Source organism: Eupeodes corollae, chromosome 3, assembly GCF_945859685.1.
Source record: "Eupeodes corollae chromosome 3, idEupCoro1.1, whole genome shotgun sequence".
NCBI classification, from domain to species: domain Eukaryota; kingdom Metazoa; phylum Arthropoda; class Insecta; order Diptera; family Syrphidae; genus Eupeodes; species Eupeodes corollae.
The window spans coordinates 51755197-51780159 of record NC_079149.1 but is presented as its reverse complement, the minus strand read 5'-3'; the positions used below and the strand labels follow the sequence as shown (position 1 = coordinate 51780159).

General features: G+C 30.9%; 1 protein-coding gene across 1 annotated transcript in view; it reads right to left on the bottom strand.

Moving 5' to 3' along the window:
* LOC129952038 (uncharacterized) overlaps positions 1-24963 on the bottom strand; it is a 183579-nt gene that overhangs the window by 87849 nt on the left and 70767 nt on the right. The window contains exon 2 of the mRNA XM_056064460.1: positions 16756-16824. Coding sequence (XP_055920435.1) covers positions 16756-16824 — 69 coding nt within the window. The remainder of the gene's footprint in view (positions 1-16755; positions 16825-24963) is intronic.

Below are 24963 nucleotides of genomic sequence, written 5' to 3'. Positions count from 1 at the left end.
CGATGGGTCCTGTTTTCATAGTTTCATTTTGGTGTCTGCAGTCTACCACAAAAACTGGAGCATGTGATTTGAATAATTCCCAGGAAAGAAGCGGTTCAGTGATGTTTTTATTATAGTAAGATTTTTGAAAGTCTGTGTACATTTTGTAAAACAGGCTATATCTGTTTTTTTCAAAAGAAACATTGAAATCTTCATGTGGGTAAACATCAGAGTTTAGATAAACTTTTAAGTCTGTTAGATTACAATGATCAAACGTTGTAGGATCAGCAGCCAGATTTTTATTTTTCCCAGTTTGTAAAGCAAAAACAATGTATCGAGGTTTTTCTATTTGTGTTGTTGTCTTGACATTCCAGATATGATGATCAGAATTTGGTAGCATGGGATATTCATAAAGATCCCAGTTTCGGAAAGCAATTTTCATAGAGCTGCTTTTACTTATAGATTTATATAAGCTTAATTTCATGGAATCTGATAAGGTTACGTGGGGAACTTTCCATTGTATTTTTTGAATGTTAATTTGTACTTTTTCATTGTTTGGAGAGATCAATGCGTTTTCATCCACTCTTGAACGAGTTATAATAAGATCATGTCGAGCATTTGGAATGATTTTTTTATAATCTTCAGCGAATCCTAAAAGTTTGTTCAGTGGAATACAATAATTAAAATGAAATGGTTTCAAATTAATAGGTGAGTCAGGAGACCAGGATGCATTTAATAGCATATCACTTTCATTTTTAGTTAAAGATAAATAATTTTTGATTGTTGATGTTATTCCGACATTTCTATTGTAGTCGATTTCCTTGCCATTGAGTTCATAACGTATTTCATCAAATAGAAAAGCCATGGCATTGTTCACAAGTTTTGTATTGGCTATTTCTTTTACATCTGCTGTCGATAGTGATCCTTCAATATATAAAAAACTTTCCGAAGGAAGAACATTAAGATTTTGATGTTGTATACAAATCTGAATGATGTCATTTCGTTCAAAATTGTTTTGATATGGTGAATAAGTATGGTACTCATATTTAGAAATACTTTCACTTATTTCAGGATCTTGGAAAATGTTCAACATTATTTATTACTTCTTTTTTTTAATTGAAGACCTATTGACAACAAAAAGTCCTGATTATGTTTGCTAAGGCAATGTGTTACCGCAGCTGCGTTGGAAGCTTGATTGAAGACTAGATTATTCTTAACAATGTTTTTATAATAAATTGAGTTGTTGTCTATGCTTTCATACACAATCATTTTTCTGGTTGTAAATGTAACCGAACCGTTATGTTTTCTCCTCTAAAATTAATATCTTTACCGTCTTGGTCGCAGAGCTTAAGGCACAATGATGTTATTCGTTTGACGTTCACAGGTAAATAAATAACATTGCTTGGAACTTCTATGATTTTATAGCCAGGACTTACTTTAACAGAGAATTCATGTAAAATATGCGCCGATTGGTTATTAATGTACGTTCCATCTATGATATTACATTCAATGCGGATTGTATTAACTCTATTTATGTTAACATACAGATCTGATTCATGTAGCAAGTTTGATTTCAACAATTTCTCACTAAATCCTAAAAGCGAACCAATAGAATTTGGTTTTGAAAAGTCGATATCATCTGAACTGAAAATTTCACATTTCAGAGTGTTGTTGTTTGCTTTGATTTTAATTTCAATTTTCCTTTGGTTTTTCTTTTTTTTATTTATATCATTAATTTTTTTTTGTATTAAATTATTAATATCTTCAATTTCATATGAACCAATAGGAAAAGAAATAACACTTTCACCGATACATAACATGTTATTACTCTCATCCACATTCGGAATTGAATTATATGTTTGAAAATCTATAAGTCCACATACATAATTCGAATTAAGGACGATTGGTGGAAAATACTGAGCATTAAGAGTTGACTCATTCCCACTTAAAGCAAGTGTTAACGACATGTTGATTAAAAGACAAATGACACATTTTTCATTTCTACACAACATTTTATTCATATTTGATTACATTATTATATTAAAATAAATAAATAAATAAATAAATAAATAAATAATTTTACATTACATTATTATATTAAAATAAATAAATAAATACATTTTTTATATTCTAAGTCTATTACATTACATTATTATATTATATTATCAAACAATCTTTTTTCAATTTTTTTTATAGATATACATATATACTACAGGTTTTTTTCAAAGTAAGGGATCATTGTCATTTGGAATATTTTTATGTCCCCAGGCAAGTGTGCTGATGTTATCTGCACATATATATCTTTTTGTATCCTTAAAACTTAATGCCAATTTATTTAAATTTTGGGTGTAAATTGTATGTAATTTACTCCTAAAAGTTAACATATTTTCATATTTTTCAATTTTGTTAAATAGACATCTTTTATAGTCATCTATTCGTAATCTTTTGGTGACAGATCTTTTGACTCCTTTAGCTTTCTGGACAGATTTATCATTTTGTACGGTGAAAGAGTACATTTTAGCTCTCAAACCAACAAATTCCAACATTTTTTTCCCACAGGTCTCGTCTTTAAACATACCTAAAGATTTGTTATTCATCCTAGGAATATTATGTTGGTTATTGGGATCAAAGTCATATGTATCAAACCTTAATGGTATATCATCCAAAATATCCGAATAAAAGTCTTCACATTTTATATTATAAATAAAGGAATCAGTATCCATATAGTTGAGAAGAGCATGTTCATGATATTTTGGTTTGATATAGTCATAGTGGAATTCATACATAAGAATTTTTGAGAGCTCAAGTACTATGAAACCTAGATAAATCGGTTTGTTGAGTGTAACATTACATTTACTCATCTGTATAGCCAACAATGGGTTAGATACTCGATCATCTTCATGGGCAAATTGTAAGGAACTATGGAAGTTTGGTCTCGCAATCCAACCTCTAGCACCCAGTGATTTTCTTTTATTTTCCCATCGTGTAACAATTTTAACATCAGTACGCTTCTCAATATTTTCCATTGTTTTTCCGTAAATAGAAAGATTCATTAGCTTAAAAAACCTTTTCTGAAAATCAGTTTTAGCTTTCTTTCTAAGTTCGGTATTAAGGGAAATATATTGTTCTAGCCATTTTGATTGTCTAAATTTAATCACACGATGGACTTTTTTTAAAATCAAACCATGTTTCAGAGCTTGCTTTAAACTCTCTAGGTGAATAACATAGTTCACTTTTGGTAAAAAACTTGCCACCAATTTCTTAAATTTAGAGCCTGGTGTTGCTATATTTTCTGGGCAAAAAGGCAAATCATTATGAATATCATGAAGATGTTCGGGATATTCTAAATCAACTTCTAAAACATATCCAACATTTATATCATTTAGACTTTCTATATGTGTCAGAGAAAAATCTTGTGGATTCTGCCATTCAAAACCTCCACAAGGAAGATTCTGAGACATCGCCCATCCATATAAATTATTGGCATCTAAATAAACCAAGTATGAAGATGGTTTTTCAGAGTCATAGGACTCAACAAATTTATTATTGGCTCTGGAATATCTATGACTGCATTGGGTTAGACCACCTCTTATCCCTTTTTGAAAGAAATTGTACATTTCAATGTCAGTCAAGAGTTCCAGTTCCACTTTTGTCACTTTCAACATAGCATCCCAAGATAAACCAGGAGCTGTATAGTAGTGACAAGGATCTAGAGAGTATCTATGTTTGCAGACTTTTCTGAAATTTTCAAAAATGTCAGCTAACAACACAACATCACTTTTTAAGTATATTTCCATATAATTTTTTAGATTATTACATTTAAAATGTGACCATATATTTTTGGCCAACTGATAATCCTCCAATGAACATTCCTCATTCGTGAGTTTGTTGAAAAACTTCACTCTTTCAGGAAGACATGGCTCAGACATTTTTTGCCAAGAATCCATAAAATCATATGGAAATACACCTTTTCTTTTAACTAATTCCAGACTTTGCTCTGTTTCAAAGCATTTTCGGGTTATTGTAAAGTCTGAAGAAACTAAGTTCCTAGCTAAACTATCTATGCTATCACCCAAAAAGCGAAAAGAGTCTAAGAATCTAAGTTCTATTGAATGCTTTTCATCAATAGAAATTTTCTTAGAAAAAGAAATATATTTTTCTTTATTAAGTGGTATCACTTTAATTTCACCATCGATTTCTCGAAGCGATTTGAAAAATAAATGTGCATCATAACCAGATAAATTATGAAACAAAATTGGGAAAAATGTTGGCATCTTATACTTAAGGTTACAAAGATTATGGGCTGCCCCCCTATATTCACCTGTTAAGTGACAATGGTCCCTTACCTTAATTTCTCCTAGTAGCATGTTGATCTTGTTGCGGCATATTATGCAGATTGTTGCCTTCTCAAAGCAAGATGCCTGCATCGCTGAGAGAGGTTTCATCGGTGTCACGGTTTTAATATGTTTATTATATTGATGCATTGTATCTCCAACTAAACTGTGAATGAACTCACTAGCACAGTTTTCCCCTATAAAGAAAAAAGAAATACAAAAATATAAGAATTTAGTTCATAAAAAAAAGTTATTATTAAATATTACCTATGAAAGTCCGCATTAAGTCTTCGGTTTCATCAAATGAGCATTTCATGTAATATGAAAATGCACAGGGAACGTGTTCTTGGAGGTTGGATGTTGACGACGTTGACGGGTCCGGTATACATGTATCAATCGGTTTTAAGATGCATTCAAAATCAGCGTATGTTACAAATGGAACCATCATTTGTTTATCATAGCTTGAAAATTTGATCATCTTGTTATCATTTGCTGGCATTTTTGTTACAATTTGTTTGCACTCGCTCTTGTGTTTATCAAATGAGCGGTCATTGTAAAAATGCTGCAAGCAAGTATTACAGAACAATAATCTTCTTCTTGAACTTTCTAATACTTCACTTGTGATCAACCGACTGATATGTTTTATCCACATAAAGTGCGTAACTTCACCGCTCATGTGGAGTAAGAGATTAACATGATTGTGTTTCTCTTCCATTGTCATGTAATATGGACCCTCAATTTGTGATTTTTCCCCCTCAGAAATTCCAAAAACGTTGATACTTATGTTGTTCTTAGTTTCAAACGTTTTTATTTCTGGTAGTTCAAGGGGAAATGAAAGCCCTGTGAAATCCAGAATGATATTGTCCAGGGCAATTATATCTCTGGATATATCAGATACTTGATAGTAGGAAGATGTTCTCTCTACATGCGACTCAAGCTCTGGATGAAAAGCAGATATAATCGCCCATTTAAAACAATATTCATCATTGTTCTGTACATTTACAATGGCTTTCTTGGCCGCGATATTTTTTGGCAAAGATAAATATCTTGAACCACTCAATGGCTGGTATTTGTTGATATTGATTTCAACTGATTTTATTCTTATCAGTGCCCATCCACTATCCCTTTCTTGGAATTCATCCATTTTGGTTAGGATAGTCTTGAACATTTCCTCAAGAATTGGATTTATTTCTATTTCCAGGAAAACTGCTTTCATTTCCGCAGCCATTGATTTCAGTTCTATTACCATTTCTTCACCACTTATTTTTGCGTACTCTGCAAATAGTTCCAAATTGAATTTTATTGATTGGTGTTCACTAATTTTTTGTTGTAGGATTTCATGCATCATTGCTTTATTATTATTGAGGAAAACCATCGCATCCAGTTCATGTTCATTTTTATTTTGAACAGAAAGGGATATTACTCGATTCTTAAATGAATTCCTTATTTCATTCACGTTTTCCTTATAAAGTATTTGCACTTTGGTTTTGTGAACATTTTTGCGTATATGTTGTACCCATTTGCTTTTGGGTATTTGTTCTTCGCAAAATGTACAAGTAACCGTGCTTGTATTCTTTATCTTTGGTGCAATTCCCGCTGCAGAAGTTGATGGTTGGTCGTCAATTATTTTCGAAGCTGCTGATGAGATTGATGGTCGTTCTTGTTGCTGTTCCTTATGTTGTTGTTGAAGTTCGCGTATTTGTAATTGAAGTTTTTCAATTAATTTCTGATGTTGTTGAATTTGCTGTTGATGTTGTTCTGGTAGTTGTTGTTGTGGTTTTTGTAGTTGGTTCAATGGATGTCCTTGTCCATTTCGATTCTTTGCGCATTGAATTAAATGCGACTTTTGATCTGTTTGAGATCGAAACGTCTCCCCACAAAGAAGACAAGATCCCGACAAGTTTAAATGCTTCGTTTTAATGTGACGATTTAACACACCGACACTTGAAAACATTTTCTTGCAAAACGCACAAGATTTTGTATTATTCATCTTTATTTTTTTTGTTTAGTAGTTTACAAACAAAAAAGGTAATAACTTTCAAAACAGTTTTTTTAATTAATCTTTGTATGAAAACAATATTTCAAATATTTAATTTTATTTTATTTTTATTTTTTTTTCTCCACACTTTTCACTTGTATTAAACAAATTTTTATGAAAAATAACTTTTAATATTTGTTTTTTTTTTCCAAACTTTTCACTTGTATTCAATGAACAAAACTTTATGAAAAATAATTTTAGTATTTGACAAATTAAAATTTTTAAATAAACACTTTGCACAGGACTTCCTTTTGATTTGAAAACTAATTTCAAACTGAATTTAAAAAAGGAAAGTCTTACGTATTTAACCTCGTTATGTAACTATGTACTCCTATTTTGGGTAACGTAAATTTATGTTCTTAACCTGGTTCACAACGTGGTTTGGGTTTTTTATATAAGGTTCCAAACCTCGTTGATAACGTGTATTGGGTTTTTATATAAGGTTCCAAACCTCGTTGATAACGTGTATTGGGTTTTTCTTTCAAGGGTAATAAAAAAACAAACATCAAAGAAAATTCTTCATGGGATCAACAAGTATCACATTTTTTTTAACTTAATCACCTTAATACCTGAAAACCACTCAGACTTGTAACAAAAGGCAACTCCTTATCACGATTATCTAATGGGTAAAGAAAATTGATCGTGGACCACTCACACTGAACAATCACACAAATGGAAAATACAGGATTCAACATGTTTCAATTCGTTTTCTTTTTTGTTTAAATGTATCACCTTCATTCAATGGTAATAAAATTTTCCAAGGTAATATACTTAAAATGCAACGTGTATTGGGTTTTTATATAAGGTTCCAAACCTCGTTGATAACGTGTATTGGGTTTTTCTTCTAAGGGTAATAAAAAACAAACATCAAAGAAAATTCTTCATGGGATCAACAAGTATCACATTCTTTTTAACTTAATCACCTTAATACCTGAAAACCACTCAGACTTGTAACAAAAGGCAACTCCTTATCACGATTATCTAATGGGTAAAGAAAATTGATCGTGGACCCCTCACACTGAACAATCACACTAATGGAAAATACAGGATTCAACATGTTTCAGTTAATTTTCTTTTTTGTTTAAATGTATCACCTTCATAGGTCTGTGTATTACTACTACTGTGATTTAATTTTATTTTCCTGATTGAACATGAAAATATTTCAGAAAAAAATGTTTATGCATGTTTAATATTAATATTGAGTGGGGATCTGGTGGGTATACTTCTACACTTCTACTAAAATACAAAGATTTTTGAATGTGAAGACTTCTATAAAAGGAAATTTCGTTGTTACCGACGAGCACAGTTTATTACGAGAAGCCAACATGTATTTTGAAGAAGAATATTCCATATTCACTCTTGATGATTTTGCGGTTAGAGAAGCAAACTCGCTTAACGAAATAAGCAATTTTAAACCATCAAAAAAAATATCGGAGCTGGATGCAAACAATAAATACAACATTTTGGCTCTAAGAAAAGTTAAAACGCGATGGGGAGATCGCATTGTCGCAGATCTTGGAGAATTCACAGTAAGTAAAAAGAATTAAATAAATATAAACATTTTTTGTTGTACTCTATTTAAAGCAATTTGTAATTATTTATTCCTACAGACTTTTCTACCTCAGAGATATTCCCAACTTTCGGTTAGCACCATGACTACTATTGGCGGAGGTGGCTATGCCTTAGAGATTCTAAGACAAATCGGTTCAACCTATGAAATAAAATTTATGAAAATAAAATAATAATCCATTTTCATTCCTTAAATAAAAAATTATATTTGTAAATATACAAAAAAAATATACGGTTTCAAACAAAAAGAACTTTATTTTATTTGTTTTTTTTATTTCTTTACATTTTTTTTTTTTTTTCACTGACGTATCCATCTTTTAATTTGTACATGTGTGTTGCTTTATATACCCACTTTTTTCTTTTTTTATGAGGGTAGAAAATTTAAAAAACTGATTAGATTCGTGATGCATACACAATACAAGTTATTGTTTTTCTTTGGTTGGTATATGCGTACAAAGAGTAGGTATATAGATATAAACCGATATAAGGGTTCGATACTTAGAAATGGTTAGTTAGTTTACGTGCGACAACAGAAACGTTTGCTACGAAAAAGAAAAATGGAAAATGAGAACTATGATGAGTACCATACAAGGTTCCAGGGTATTGAGGAGTTAGATTTGTTCTGTCCAAGTCAAAACCGGGAAAGATTGGATGGCGGACCAACTCAAAGATACGTAGAAGCATTATTTGATCCATTCAATTGGGCTGCTACCATAAGGAAATTGGATGACGAATACGGGCCAAACTATATTGATCCTGAGGAACTATCCGACGATGAGGAATATAAAACAAGTAAGCTTCTGGACAAAGTACTCCTGGCCAAGTTTCGTCCAAAAAGGAAAAAAATCCCAGATCCTTTATTGGATGCAAAGCGGTTTCCAGCAGGAAAAAAATTAAAAGGAGAGAAAAGCAGACCTAGGATTTAATAAATACAAAAGAACGAAAATTATAATACTAAACAAAATAAAAAATAAACATGCAGTTGAAAAAAAAAATATATTTTATTTCTTTTGTTTTTATTTTTACAATTCTTACATTTTATAGTAATTCATTTTTATTAATCCAGGAGTTATGTTCTGATGGAAAACCCAACCACTTAACAAAAACCTTATTTCCTCTGTTTTGTAAAACCTTTTCTACAAGAAAAATATCTCCACATTTAGTTTTCAACAGTTCTGGTTCATAGAAACTACCTTGAACAGGTTTTCCTTGATAGTCTTCAAGAAGATATGTATTTGGTTTTGTAACTTTGATTTTTCTTATTTTAAAAACCTCTGTTGTCCAGTTAGGTGTATAACCTTTTTCAAATGCATGTTTATACTTGCTGATTCTTACTTTGTCACCGATCTTAAATTTTCGTTTACTTGTTCCTTCTTTATCACTTTTAAAAAATGGTAACAATAACTTTGAATTTTTCTTCGTTACATCTGCAGGAAAACATTTAATGGTTCTATGAAAAGAGTGATTGTAATCATTAAGTAATTTCTCGAAAATGTTGATCCATTTATAGTTTCCATTGAAACTAAATTCCTTCCACATCTTTTCTTTAAAAGTTCTATTAAATCTTTCCACAATGGAAGCCTTTAATGAACTGAATGTTGAGTAATGATTAATTCTGTACTTTTCCATTATGAGTTTGAAGTTTTTATTGAAAAATTCTTTTCCATCATCTGTTTGTATATTCTTTGGAATTCTAGAAGAAGATATAAATATTTGTTCCATTCCTTTCGTAATTGTAATACCCTTTTTGTTTTTCATTGGGATGACCCATGCAAATTTCGAAAATGTATCGATAACTGTCAGTAAATAATTAAATCCTCTGTTCTGTTCACTATATGGTATCATTTCAACCAGGTCAGCTTGCCATAAGTCATCGTAGCCTTTGATGATAACATGACGACGTTTGAAGTTCTTACGTGCAGCTTTATGCAACTCCTCAACAACCTCACGCTTACTCATATTTACAAGAAGTGAATTCAACAAAATCAAAGAAAAGACTTTTATATTTTTTTTTTGTTTTCTTTTATTGCAATCTATTATACAATAACATAAGTTTCTTAATTTTAATTAACCTTTTTTCCATGATGTAACAGCTGCAAGTATCTGGACCTTCTTCACATAGGTTAGATGACCAACAACAATTAGAATAATGATGTCCATGCGATGATTCCATGTATGTAGTATTTTTAAATTTACTAACCATTGAAATACAGTTAGTAAATTCTCGATAGTGTTCATCTAATATTGATTCCCCATTTGTTTTTAGAAAATCAAAAATATCTTTAATTATTTTCACTGAGTCCATTTTCGAAGATACTTGTTGTTGAAGTGTTGAATGCTAACTAACAAACTTTATTTTATTTTATGAAAAATGAAAAAATCTTTCTTCATTTTCACTTATATGTAGTATATACAAAATACATATACATAAAATTAATACAAATATAACAACATTTTTTTACTTATTTTCATGTAAGGATGTAAAGGCCACATTAGGGAACAGCGTTTTCATAAAATGTTCAACTTTATTTTTTATTTTCTCGTCAACATACTTTTCTTCTGTGTTAAGTTTTTGGGAAATTAATTGTGATGCCATGTTTTCTTGTTCCATACTTTTTATTGTTTCCTTTATAGAAGAGTCTATATGGTTTTTTAGCATATGAATTTCCTTATTAAAAGTGGATAAAACTTCCATTAAAGAAGAATTTATGTGGTTTATAATACTTGTTTCTTTAAGACCTATTTGATCATCAACATATCCTTTGCAAACGGCTTGGTGGGGATATTCAGGATTAATTCCAACATTGTTTAAATATTTACTTTCTAAATCAAAATCACCAGACGGTAGAAGTTTAAAACCTATTCCTGGAGGTCCTACAAGACCTTTGTTTTTTGAAAGGGGCTTAAAGTTCCTACCGAACTTGTCGACGTTCATTGTTAATATGCAATGTTAATAGTTTGAAACGAAGTTAATATATAATATTTGACTCTTTTAGCTCTTCAATTATAGAATTTATTTCATTCTGATGGTTATTATTACCAGCATTTTTAGATGCTATCAGAAGTCTTAGCCTATTTACAAGTTCATTAGGATCGTTCCAATACGTATATTCAATATTTTTATTTGTATACTCCATTTCAGTTATGTCAGAATACGATTTTCCAGTTATTTCTGATTTATTTTTAAATCCTGCAGCAAGTTGTTTAATTATTTTTGTATATTTTGCACCTCTATTTGACTTGATTCTACTGGAACTATCATGATTAGTTTTATGTGCATTAGTTTTGTGTAAAATTTTTCCATATTCTTCTAAGTCATCACTAGTATATATTTGTTGGCGTGGATTTTTCTTTAGAAGTAATTCAATGAGACCAGGAGTCAGAGTGAAAGTTTCATCATCAATAACAATATCATGTTCATTCATTATAAATCGACATTTTCCTATTTTAATAGAATTTGTATTTGCATCAAAATATGGACCATATGTTGTATCACGGTTCGAATCTGACAATATTTTTTTAACGAAAGAAGATGATTTGTTTAGGGATGAATTATTTTTTGGTGTACTGAATAAAATGGAATCATCTGTAGTATCCATTTCTGGAATGTATCTTGTTTTGTTATGTTCTTCTTCCTTTTCATTTTCATCAAAAGATTTGAAATGTAGCTTACGAGGTTTGATTGTTTTTATGTCATCATTCAGCAGTTTTGTTTCTTTTGTAACATTTCCAACCAATTTGTTCAATGGTTCCACAATTGGTTTGAAAGTCTCTTCTAAATCAGTTTCTCTAGTCATTTTCCCAGTTTTTAGTTGGAAATATTTATTTCTTAGCACATTTTTTGTTTTTATTAAATCTCTTAACACGTTCTCATCCATTTCTATGGTTTGGATACAAATATTTTTTTTTTTTAGAATGAAAATTAAGGACTAGTTTTCCCAAACAGTGTTGTTGTCACAATGTTTTGATTTTAAATGAAATATGTATATTTATAGTATAGCAATTTTATTGAAACTGTTTTTGTAGCGACCTTTTTCAATACTGTTCTCCTTGTCTATTACTAGGAATCCAAAATTGTCAGTCCAACAATGGGAGCATAACTCTTTGAATTGATTAAATGTCATATCAGAGTTAATATGATCTTTGTAAACATGCTTCAAGTTCAATTCGTCTTGTTTGAAAAGAATAATGAAATTAGCGTTGTCTCTAATAAGATGTTTTGGTATGTGAGTATAGGACTGACATAAGTAAAAACTATCAACTCCATTGTGACGACCCATACAAAAATAGTCTCTTATATTATTTTGTTTCTGGCAAGCGACATCATCGAATAAAAATATTGAATTGTTTTTAGCGTCTGAAGGAGGCATTATTTCACAATTGTTTGAAAATTCGTTGTATTCCATTCCTTTGATAGATGTAATAAGTTTTTTAAGATATTGATATTTTGGTTGGTGTAAGGATTTGGAATAAATATAAATATTTTCAAACTTTAAACCATTTGGATCAAGAAGAATGCTTAACATTACATTTGTTTTTCCGCAGTTTGATGGTCCAACGATAATTCCTCGAATACTGTTTGGAAATAAGTTTCCATGTTTTTTCTTAATTTTTACATTGGAATCAAAATTCCTTACTTTTATGACATCTGACTGCTTTACAAAACGCATAATGACAACTAAGATCTTTTTTAATAAAACATTTTGTTTTTATACACTTGTAATCATAAATGTTTCAACCTTCAACTAAGAAGGTGTGTTAATCATACTATGATTGAATATAACACTCAGAATAAGTGCAAAAAAAAAAGAAAATCATTTAAAGGAGAAGGGATTTTGAATAAAGCTATAGACAAACTTCCATTTGAACTACATATTCCTTCATATAATTATTGTGGACCTGGGACAAAATTAGAGGAACGCCTACGTAGAGGGGATAAAGGAATTAATCAACTGGATGATGCTTGTCGTTTACATGATATTGCATACTCAAAAAGTAGTTCTCTCTCAGACCGACACATTGCTGATAAAATTCTAACCCAGCAAGCGTGGAAAAGATTTAAAGCAAACGACTCATCAACCTCTGAAAAGTTAAGTGGCCTCCTTGTAACCAACATGATGAAAGCTAAAACTAAATTTGGAATGGGTAACTGCAAGACTAAAAAGAACGCAACTAAAAGAACTAAGAAGACAAAATCAAAAAAGGTTTGCAAACAGAATATGTTTAAAAAGGCAATAAGCGAAGCCAGAAATGCTATTAAAAACAATATAAATTGTTGCGGTACAACATCTATTGCTAATATTGCTGTGAAGGCAGCAAAAAATGTTATTCAAAATAAGAAAAAACAAATTCAAACACCGAGAGTAATACCACTTCCAAAAAGTGGTGGTTTTCTACCACTTCTAGCTCCTATTCTAGCTGGTTTATCTGCTGTGGGATCACTAACAGGTGGAGCAGCTGGAGTTGTAAAAGCGCTCAATGATGTACGATCTGCTAAAAGACAGTTTGAAGAAAATAAGCGTCATAATAAGACGATGGAGTCAGTTGCTATCCAAGGAAATGGACTTTTCTTAAAACCATATAAAAATGGTCTTGGACTTTTTTTGAACTCAACAATTACAAAAAACTAATTGAAATGCTACCTAAAAATCCTTTAACCAATTTTGATATTCAACATTTTGGAAGGAAACACTTGAAGCATTTTAGAGGAGTTTTTATGCGAAACTCTTTACCAAAAGTACCAACATCAAAAGAGTGTGGTGTTATAAATCTGGATAATGAAATTGGCTTGGGTACCCATTGGGTAGCATATATAAGAAATAAAAAACAAAATATTGTTAAATATTTTGATAGTTTTGGAAATTTAAGACCACCCTCAGAAGTAATAAGCTATCTTGGTAAAAAAATAAACTATAATTATATACAAGAACAAGATTTTGATACATTTATTTGTGGTCATTTATGTTTAAGGTTTTTATTAGAACAATGTAATAAAGTTTTTAAGATCTAAAATTAAATATAAATGAATATCGTAAAAAAATGTGTCTTTTAATCAAACTCTTCAAATTCTCTTGCATTTTACATAATCCTATCCAGCACAACCAACAGAGGTAAGTATTTTGGAATGCTAGTTTCATAAGCATATGAACAACCTATTAAGAATATGTTTAGCCAATGCACACATCAATTTTATATTGCATGCCGTGCAGGTTAGCACAAATGTTGTGCCAGAAATCGGTGTACACATCAATTTTGTATTGGGTGGAGTAGCAGCTACCCAACCAAAAAAGCAATATTCCAACAAAAACAAATTTTTGAACTAGAAATCGGACTAGAAAAGTATATCCCACAACCAATTTATCACTAAAAATCCAATCCCACAACCAATATTCAAATGAAAATACAAATGCTGCTAGAAATCCAACCACTCACACTTATTCCCAATTAGAATAAAACTCGAAACTTGGTAATCCATCCCAATTGGGATGTGCCGTGCCGTGCCAAGTTTGTGGTGTGGGAGTGACATAGATTTTGAATTGGGTGGAGTAGCAGCTACCCAACCAAAAAAGCAATATTCCAACAAAAATTTAATTTTTGGACTAGAAATACAGTGAAAATCCAATCCCACAACCAATGTTCAAATGAAAATACAAATGGTGCTAGAATTCCAACCACTCACACTTATTCCCAATTAGAATCAAACTGGAAACTTGGGATGCATCCCAATTGGGACGTGCGGTGCCGTGCCAAGTTTGGTGCACACATCAATTTTGTATTGGGTGGAGTAGGAGTGACATTGATTTTGAATTGGGTGGAGTAGGAGTGACATAGATTTTGAATTGGGTTGAGTAGCAGCTACCCAACCAAAAAAGCAATATTCCAACAAAAAACAAATTTTGAACTAGGAATCCGACTAGAAAAGTATATCCCACAACCAATTTATCACTGAAAATCCAATCCCACAACCAATATTCAAATGAAAATACAAATGCTGCTAGAAATCCAACCACTCACACTCATTCCCAATTAGAATCAAACTCGAACCTTGGTAATCCATCCCAATTGGGATGTGCCGTGCCGTGCCAAGTTTGTGGTGTGGGAGTTACCTATTTATACTACTAACATTTCTTCCTCAGAAATTGGTGCAACTAAAATATTATTTTTGAAGCCAGGTGTAGCATACTGATTCAGAAACTTATTTGGCGCATCGGTTTAATAATTGCTCGAAATATGTGTGCAGTCTATTTGTTTCTAAGAGGCATATAACTTTTTAATGGAATAAAACAAAGACGATTTTTGTAAATTGACATCAAATTTACTTTAATAATTTGACATTATAATTCAAATATGATTTCTGCCGTATGATATTCATTGTATTATTCAAACATTTGTAAAGATATATCTGCAATAACGCGGCGAATGATAATCTCAAATAAGTCAATCGTTTCGGAATTTTCGGCGTAGACCAGCGGTACCACAGAGCCGTACAAAAAATAGTTAAGTAGCATTAAATTACACGATATTGGAGACCAACTTACGGGTCCATCACGTGAATCTGTGTGGTTTACAAATGTTTAATTCAATAAATCAAAAATAAAACCTCTGACACGGTGTCTGAAATCTCAATACACACTAACTTGAGGATTATCATCACTTGAAATATTGAATTATTGTTTATTGGAGAATCCATTCATCGCTAAAAATTTGACCGACACGTGTTTTGAGAACCATAATTGTTAGTTTCATCAAAACCAAATGCAAGCATTTTTAAGAAGAGAGCTTGATGAAAAACTCCATCAAATTCTTTGGAAATGACAAGTGCAATAATTTCAGTCTATTTTCGAAAAAGATTAAGCTCATACCAAAGGCAATTTCTCAATGATTCATTTGAGTCTGGAGCATTTTTATTTTAAAATATCATGTAGTTTCCTTGGAAACTGGATAATTTTATTATCTTTATACATCCGGACGTTAGTATATAAAGCTTGCCATTTTTATCGTCTAATTAACAGAATATTAACATACGATTTATTTTATAGGCATTTGAGTCGCAAAGTAACTTTTGATTTTACAAAACATCACAATCAATTTACCTTGCAACAATGTTGCGAAATTATAGACAATGTGAACACCATAGTGAAACAAATTTAATAACATAATGCAATCACGCAACCTTTTTTTTTAAACTTCTAATGGTTTATTATAGGATGTGTAAGAGATTAATCAACAAATGATAAAAGGACAATAATTTAATATTTTTAAACTGTTTAAAATTCTAGATTAAATTTTTAATATCGATAATCATAAATAACTTTTACTAGCCCGCAATTAAAGAACAAACCCATATGATTTGAAATACTTCTATCAAGCAACTGGAATAAAAGAACTGCGAGTTTCTCTTTCCGAAAATTGATCGAAAATCATAAATTAATTATTCAATTAAAATCAACTTAAATACGCTTTTTTTAATGTTGCCTTAAATCACATTCAAAAACGGTTTTTCTTGAATCACTCTATTAATAATTTTCTCCGTGGTACGCCCGTAATAAATTGGATTTAATAGCTACAAATTCGTCCTGCATTATTTCCTTTTCTTTTAAGTTCCTCACGCCTTCTCACTTGATCTTTAATAATAAAAACTAAAAATTAAATGATTCTAAAACGTAAACAAAAAATAAAAATTTTACAAAACAAAAAATAAAAACAAAAGCATGTGGAAAATTTCATTCAATTTCAGAAAATCAATACATACACCTATCTTTATACTTATTCTTAAAAATATTCATAAGACTATAGGAAGGTATATAGAAAATGTTATTTTCTCAATGAGCTCACCTTTTAATTTTTCTCTTTTTTCAGCAGATTGCGCATTTTCTAATGCCAATTTCCGGGCGTTTGAGGTTTCTGTAAAGGAAATGCCATAAGAACAAAAATTAGAATCATTTTATTTTGCACATCGCATTGAAATATTAAATTTGTTGTTGTTTTTTTTTGTTGATGTTTATAAATAAAGATTTAAAGAATTTTTATTTTCAATATCAAAGAAATGAAAAATATTTATTTATACGAAATGTTTTTTTTCATATTCAAATTTTTATTTTTGGTTAAAATTTGTTTTTCTTTTTTTTTTATTTCGACTGCCTACACAAAGTGTGTGAAGTCTGATGGAGAGATTTTTAATTGATTTATCACTCAGAGGTTTTTTGTTTTGTTAATTTTTGATGAGACATTTTTATATTTAAAGAATGTCGTTTAATTGAAAACATATTAGTTTTTCAATATTTAATTTATTTTATGGTATTTTCTTTAATGGAGATCGATTTCTTCACGACCATTAATTCCTCAAAAGAAAAGAAAAATGTATCATGTAATAAAAACACAAGATCGAGATATAGAAATGTTCAAATATTGCCCAAAAAACTTAGTTAAGACTCTTAATTTCGAATGGAGCAATTCAAATTTAGAGAGAAGGGGGGAAGTGGGACGGGCTAAAAGCCCGCTTAAGTTTGTGTTTGACAAACAATTTGTCCAGTAGCAAATCTCTGCACTTCCACCAACAATGTCAGCGATTTAAAAGTGTTGAGCATTTAAAATAGCTAAAAGCCCGCTTAAGTTTGTTGAATAATAAGATCAACTTGGGTAGGCCATCTAGTGGCTTCTTTTGAGTCAGAAAATATTTTGACGGTGACTGATGTTCCTAACTTGATATTTAGACAGTTATATACCTCCTCAGAACGAAATAAGATACTTTTCGCTCGAACAACTTTTAGAAATATGGAAAACTTATATAACAGAGGCAATACTCATAATCTGCCCAAAAACGAAAATGAAGCTGTTGAATCCGAGAATGTAAGAGTGAATTCACTAACATCAATAAGAAATCGATCTCAAGTTTTTACGCACAGAGTTCAATTGATTTAGAAATTGAACGTGCACGACCATGCACTTTGTTATAGCTCGGCAGTAAAGGCCTTAGAGAAGTTGGAATTGGACAAATACTTCTGAGTCGTACGATCTATAGACGTCCAATTGACTGGCCTTAAACGTGAAATTAACTGCTTCTCATTTCGTTTATTTTTAAGGTCTAGTTGAATCTGCCACCCAAGCTCTTTGATTCTACGCGAGTAAAATTTTGTTAAAATCAGGCGGCAACGCCCACCTCAAATGATCGTTGCAATTTACATTACTTTTGAAGAAATACGGGCCAATGATTACGCCAGCCCATAAGCCACACCAAACAGCGTCTTTTTTCTGGATGCATTGGTTGCTTGTAATGCATCTAGCTGCACTTCTTTCCAAAGCACAGTTTTTTATCCTTTCAACTTAAATGGGCTTTCATCGGTAAACACAACTTTTTGATTAAAAAGTTGATCTATTGGTCAACTTTTCAACAGCATATTCAGCTAAAATAGGGCGTTGCGGTATGTCTTTCGTTTTAAATTTTCGCACCATCCGTATTTTTAAAAGCTTTAAACTTAAGTTTGTATGCAAAATTTTCAACGTAAGGAAGTAATAAGGGCCCCATTTCTAAGAACTGCGCCGAATCGGTATTTCTTTTTTTTTATATAATAAGCGTACACTCAAGGGGATATTACTACCCTTATTAAGCAAAGACATAGTTTGAGCACTAGGAAAGGGAGAGAGGGTTTAAAAGGAGGTTTCGGTTCACATTGGTTTTGAATTCCGGAATATTGCAATGACTGGGAAAGACAGAGGTGGTAAGGCATTACACATTCGCGTAGTACGGTAAAAGAACGATTCTCTGTATTTGACAGTACGACCGAAGTTGGGCTCGATACTGATGAGCATTCCTAGAAGCTAGAAGTAGATGAATGTAACTGGCTGTTTTTCTACAGCATAAATCGTTAAAATAACGGTAAAATAGGATGATACAAGAGACTTTCCGACGATGTTCAAGCGACGTAAATGATTCTATGATGGTATTATAACCCACCAATCTAAAAGCTCTACGTTCAATACTGTCCAAGAGGCTTAAGTTAGTTGCAGGAGCACCAGCCCAGATATGGGAATTGTACTCAAGCCTTGGACGTATATACTCGTACGTCTTGTAGATAACAGGCAGATCAGAAAGGGAGAAAAACTTCTTGCATCAAGAAGACACTGTGCAATGCTGTTAAGGTCGAAATTGAATGAGCTTATTATATTTTGTCGTTGCTGTTTCACATCCGAAGAAGAGGGACGTGATTCTGAAAACGAATATGAAAAGCTAAGAGTACTATCGTTACCGAAACAAAGAATTGAATTAGAAGTTGCAGACAGGAGATCATTAACAAAAAGAAAAAAGAGTGTTGGAGATAGAACAGAGCCCTGGCGTACACTAGCATTTATTTTGTGGTTTTCAGACTTGAACCTATCCAATACTACTTTTATTGAACGATCCGAAAGAATAATTCCTAATCCAATGAAGAGAGATTCTGAGATAGCCTGATGCCAAACTCTATGCTTTTGAAATATCAAGTGCTTACTTTCTTCAAAGCTCATCCAGAGATCACCAGTAGAGCTATTGCTGCAAAAACTGTATTGTCGGTCATTAAAAAGCTTTCGAACTTCAAGATATTTCTTGAGCTGATAATTAGTCAGCGTTTCCATGACCTTGAAAAGATGGGACGTAAGAAACAATGCTGTTTTCCATCTGCTCGGAATGAGACCTGAGGAATAGGAGAGATGAAAAAGCTTACGCAGTAGTTTTGCCAGCGTTGAAGAACACCGCTTCAGAACAACAGCGGTGATACCTTCCGGACCAGCGGATTTAAGCATGTTAAGATCTTTAAGGACTCTCGCCACAGTACGAGTGCGAAAAAGATTTGCCCCATAGAATGGGTTACGCGCTCAATGAGCATTTCAAAAAAATTAAATAATAATTTTGCGTTATTTGTTTGTAAGATTCATAGTTAAAGTTTATACTAAACTGAAGACGTTTGACAATGGCAAAAAATAGTTAAATTAAGTGATCTTTTAAAAACCACAGCTAAATATAAAATATCAAACAATGCCAGCTATTAGAATTTAGAATGGTGCAATTTTTGTAAAAAAAAAAATTTGTTGGCAAAGCAGGATGGCCCGCTATATCATACAAGCCCGATCTTTTGCGCACCAAAATTCCAAAATCGTGTTATCAGTCGGATTGGAGATGTCAGATGGACACTTTAGAGCTATGATTTGACCACTTTAGGCAATTGTCTTCTGGAGTACAGTGAAGAAAATATATATATTATGCCAACAATCTGGAAACGATTTAATGACTTAAGGTCAATATCCATTCAAGATCAAGAAAACTGTGATCATTGAAAATTCGAGTGACAGAATAAGCTTCTGCAAAAAAGACTTCCATTGTAAGAATATTTTCTTTAACTAATAAAGCCATAATTTGTGAACAAAATAGTTTTGTTAGTTTTATTCCATTTGTAAGAAACTTGTATTTGGCTAATCCTTTAATAATCAACTTATAACAATTTCCTTCAAGGACTACTCTTAGTACAAAAACTTATTACTAAGTACTTTCAAATAACCCAATTACTGCTAAATTTAAGGTTATCATATTTTTTCCTCCGAAGCCGGACGTACATTTTTACTCAAAATTATATACCGACTCCTTCGACTGATTAAAACAATCGATAAACCTACCTTATCGACATATTGATTTTATCTTCGAAGACTTTTTTGTCGATTGTCTTGATTCTTTTCTTGAGTTTTTTGTATTCTTTTTTAATTTCTTGTCATTCTTTTGTTCTGATTTTCTTATAAGATTGAACAGATACATATATATTTACTTTTTACTTTTTTTGTATATGTTTTTGATTTTTTGCCAATGACCATAAGAAAACAAAACAAATAAAAACCCTAAAAGAACAAACCGGCGAGACGGCTATAAAATGTTGATTATTTTGAACTTGATGTTGATGATGGGTTTATTAGAGTTCAGCTTCAGATTGAAAAAGAAGAACACAGAACAAAATAAGGGCGGTAATAAAATTTATTTCATCAAAGCAAAAATAACGACAGCAGCAACAAAACAACAACACCGACAAAACCAGAAGATGAGGGAAACATGTGTTGTTCTTGAATCTTGAATTGTTGGGTATCAATCTTATGAATGGACAGATTGGATTCTTTTTTTCTTCTTGATTCTTGATATATTAGCGAATACATAAATATGTACATACATTTTGGTACATAAATATTTATTCGGTGGATAGGTATAAGAATTTTTGCAGGGCTTGTTCGATTGAGATTGAGAATGAACAATGAACTGAGGCTATTTCTGTTCTTTTATAATGATTTAATTGAATTAATTGATATATAGATAGAATCTCAGACGTTTATTGAAATTCCAAACAAAAGAAGAGAAAAAGAAATTTATTCAGACAGTTATGCAAAAAAGAAAAAGCACAATAAAAATACCTTACCTATAAATGACGTATGAATGTAAATGTAAGACAACCTTATGGGCATATAACAGTTATATAATGTAAGGTATTATGTTGGCCAGGTTGTAAAAAATTTAATATACAATGTGGTATTTTTGACCGCTATTTATAACAATATTCCCTTCAAAAAACCAATCGATAGCTAAAGTTGACAGATGACAATACTTAAATACGACATTTGACAAGGCATTAATTCGGCCAATTTTGCTTTGCGTTCGATAAGTGTCAATAATGACATTTCCATTTGACTATGGTTTGTCTACTGCGAGAAAAATAATACAGGATTTTAATGTAAGATGTTTCATTTGTATATTTTTGAAAGAGGTGATTTAGTTTTACGAACTGTCACTGCAAAATATTCACCACTTTTGCGGTGAATTTTAACAATGTCTTGTCAGATCGTTTTTCTTGGTAATTTTGTAGTTTTTACTAGTCAAACATTAAAAGATGACACCTTCAAAAGTAACAGTTGCCCAAATAGTCGGCTATTCAAAATTAATCCTCTTCTTAGAAAAACTTTTATTTACAATCAATCAAAAACGAAAACACTGGAAATGAAAGAAATATATTAATATAGGTATCACATCCGACCTTTATTGTTATTTTTGTATTTGAATAAACAATTAAAATCTCATTTTAACCAACACACGTTTTCTATCAAAATTGTTTATTCTATTTAGAAGAATTTTATATTTATACGAAAGATCGCCGCATTTTTTCAAAAGAACTTTGTCGTTGTTTTATTTGTTTTTTTTTGTTTTTCTTTTCATATGTGTACATAATGATGATTAACACTCATCTTGAAAATTGTAGAGCTTTAAACATATATTTTTAAAATTTAAAAAAAATTGGTGGCGCCAGTTTTTTGTTGATCTTTATATTAGTATGCTTCGCACAGCCAGAATTTTTAGGTACTATCATAGAAAATCGTATGTCGATGAGTAATAAAGTATTGTTTTAGCAGTCAACAGCGCTGCGGAAAAATAAAGAAAAACACGAAAATGCTTTAAACTAAATTCGAAGAAGAAAAATGGAAAACATAACGCATGGCAGAAAATGTTTTAATAAAAATTAAATACTTAACTATATAACTGTATTGCACGAAGTTGCTTTAGTCATTCAAGGTTTTTATTTAATATAGAACGAAAATTTGGATTCTACCATAAAACAACCGACAATTGGAAATAGATTTGAAGAGAAGTTAAGACTTTGAATTTTACGGACAAGGCACCGAACATAGTGGAGGTAAATCTGGTACGAGAGTTGAGTTGATTTGTCTGCGTTTTAGACGAGTCCCAAGTTTGAAGTTCATCTTGAAAGGGAAAGACAGAGTGTTAAGACATTCCATATTCATGTAGTACGGCTAAAGAACCAATATCAGTTGATAAAAACTGATAAACTATCTTAGAAGCGCAAGGATTACTGTAAAACTTTTTGAAGGAATCAACTGGCTATTTTGCTAGAGATTTTTTTTAACATAACGGAAAAAAAAGATGAAGGCAAGAAATATTACGTCGACAATGATTCTATGATGTTAGTGTCATCAATCGTTTTAAAAGGTTTTCTTTGAAAACTGTTAAAAAGGCATTATTAAGGTATTGGAGCACTATTTTAAAAAATGGAAGAAATGCTGAAATTTTGGACGTAAATGGGTTTTGTGGATTGTGGCCAGATCAATATGATAGACAATTTTTCTTGCATCATCTTAGAAAACCCAAATTTATTAGCATTTTTATACGTTTTACTTGATATATGTATGTAGGGCCCAAATTCAAAATTTAAATATTAGTCCCCAAATTTTTACCAATTTAAGTAGCATTTCTTAAATTTGTATAAACTTGATAAATGAAATTAGTTTGAGAGATATCAAGAACCGAACATTAATTTTTAACAAATTTGCGTACTATTTTTTTTAGATTTTATTTTTTTATGAAAAACGGACAGTTGGATTTTTATGAAAAAACTACTGAATATCGAAAACAATATTTTCTGTGATAGATATAAAAAAAAGTTTGAAGACAATATTTTTAAAGCTATTTGAGTCGAAAGTAAATTTTTGACAGTTTTTTTAAGGTTTTTATTTTTTGTAAGAAAAAACAACAGTCAATTAGATTTTTTTCAAAATTTTACTGAATGTTTACAACAATATGTTTTAAAAGATAAAAGAAGCTGAAAGCCAATATCTCAATAATCTTTAAAAACTTTTATTAATTTTTTTGTTTGGGTTTTTTTATAAAAAAAACTGTCAATTCGATTTTTCTCAAAATTTGTCCTAATGTATTATTTTTTAGAAGATAAAATAAGTTGGAAGCCGTAATCTCAATCGAAAATCAAAAGTTGATAAAAATTGATTTGCAAGGTTTCAATTTTTGTAAGAAAAACTGTCAATTCGGTTTTTCTCAAAGTTTTACTGAATGTTGACAACAGTATGTTTTAAAAGATAAAAGCAGTTTAAAGCCAAAGTTTTGAAAAGACATTTGAGTCGAAAATCAATTTTTATTAATTTCTTGGTAAGGTTTTAATTTTTGTAAAAAAAACTGTCAATTCGATTTTTCTCAAAATTTTAGCGAATGTTACAAAAAATATTTTTTATAAGATACATTATTTTTGAGCTGTAATATCAAGTTTTTCGACCAGATGTTTGAGTCGAAAATCAATTTTTACCAACCTTGAGTAATGTTTTTTTAGGTTTTTATTTTTTTTTATAAAAAGATGTCAAAAACGTTATATTTTGTTGCACAAATTTCATTTGGAGATAAAACCATTTTTTGTTCATAAAATTTTCGAGAAGACAAACATTTTTTTTTTTCAGTTTTTTGGTTTATAAAAAACCGTTAATTGGAATTTATTCCAAAAATATATTTGTTTGGTATCGCATTAAAATATGTAATATACAATTTTATTCAAGTCGCTAACGTTATTGGTTCGTGAGATATTTAGGTTTAACCAACATTTTCACTTTTTTTTTAAATTAATATGGTAAGAAAAAACCACCCACTCAATTTTTTGATAGTCCTCTCTGCATCTTTCTGCATTATTATTTGTACAACAATTTATTTGAAGTCGATATCTCTTCTGGTTCTTTAGCTATGGACGACGAAAAAACGTTGGGAGCGTACGAACATTTCTTTAAAAATCTTTTATTTCGACTCTAGGGACAGTGAAACGTCGATAAATGTCAAAATTTTCAATTCGAAAAATCGGACCGATAACAATAACTTCCTGGGGGAAGTTAATAAATTATAGGTGGCGCAACAGTCCGTAGAGAACTAAGGCCTAATGAATTAAAACTGTCAACCATTTTCTGTCTGGACCTATAGTTTTTTAAGCCAAATCCAAAAAATCACTTTTTATGACAAGAATTACTTTTGGAGGATTTGTTAATTTCTCTTAAGAGGCAATACCCGTACAAAAATTTTAGATGACACAGTCAGAAATTGAGTCCAACACCTTTGGCATGAAAGTCCTACGCACTAACCATAACTCCACGGGTAATACAGGTTAGGGTATTATGACATACAAGCTCGTTGTTTTGACATTAATGTCAAATGTTTTTGTACCTAAATATGAAGAACATCATTTTCATGATATCTTA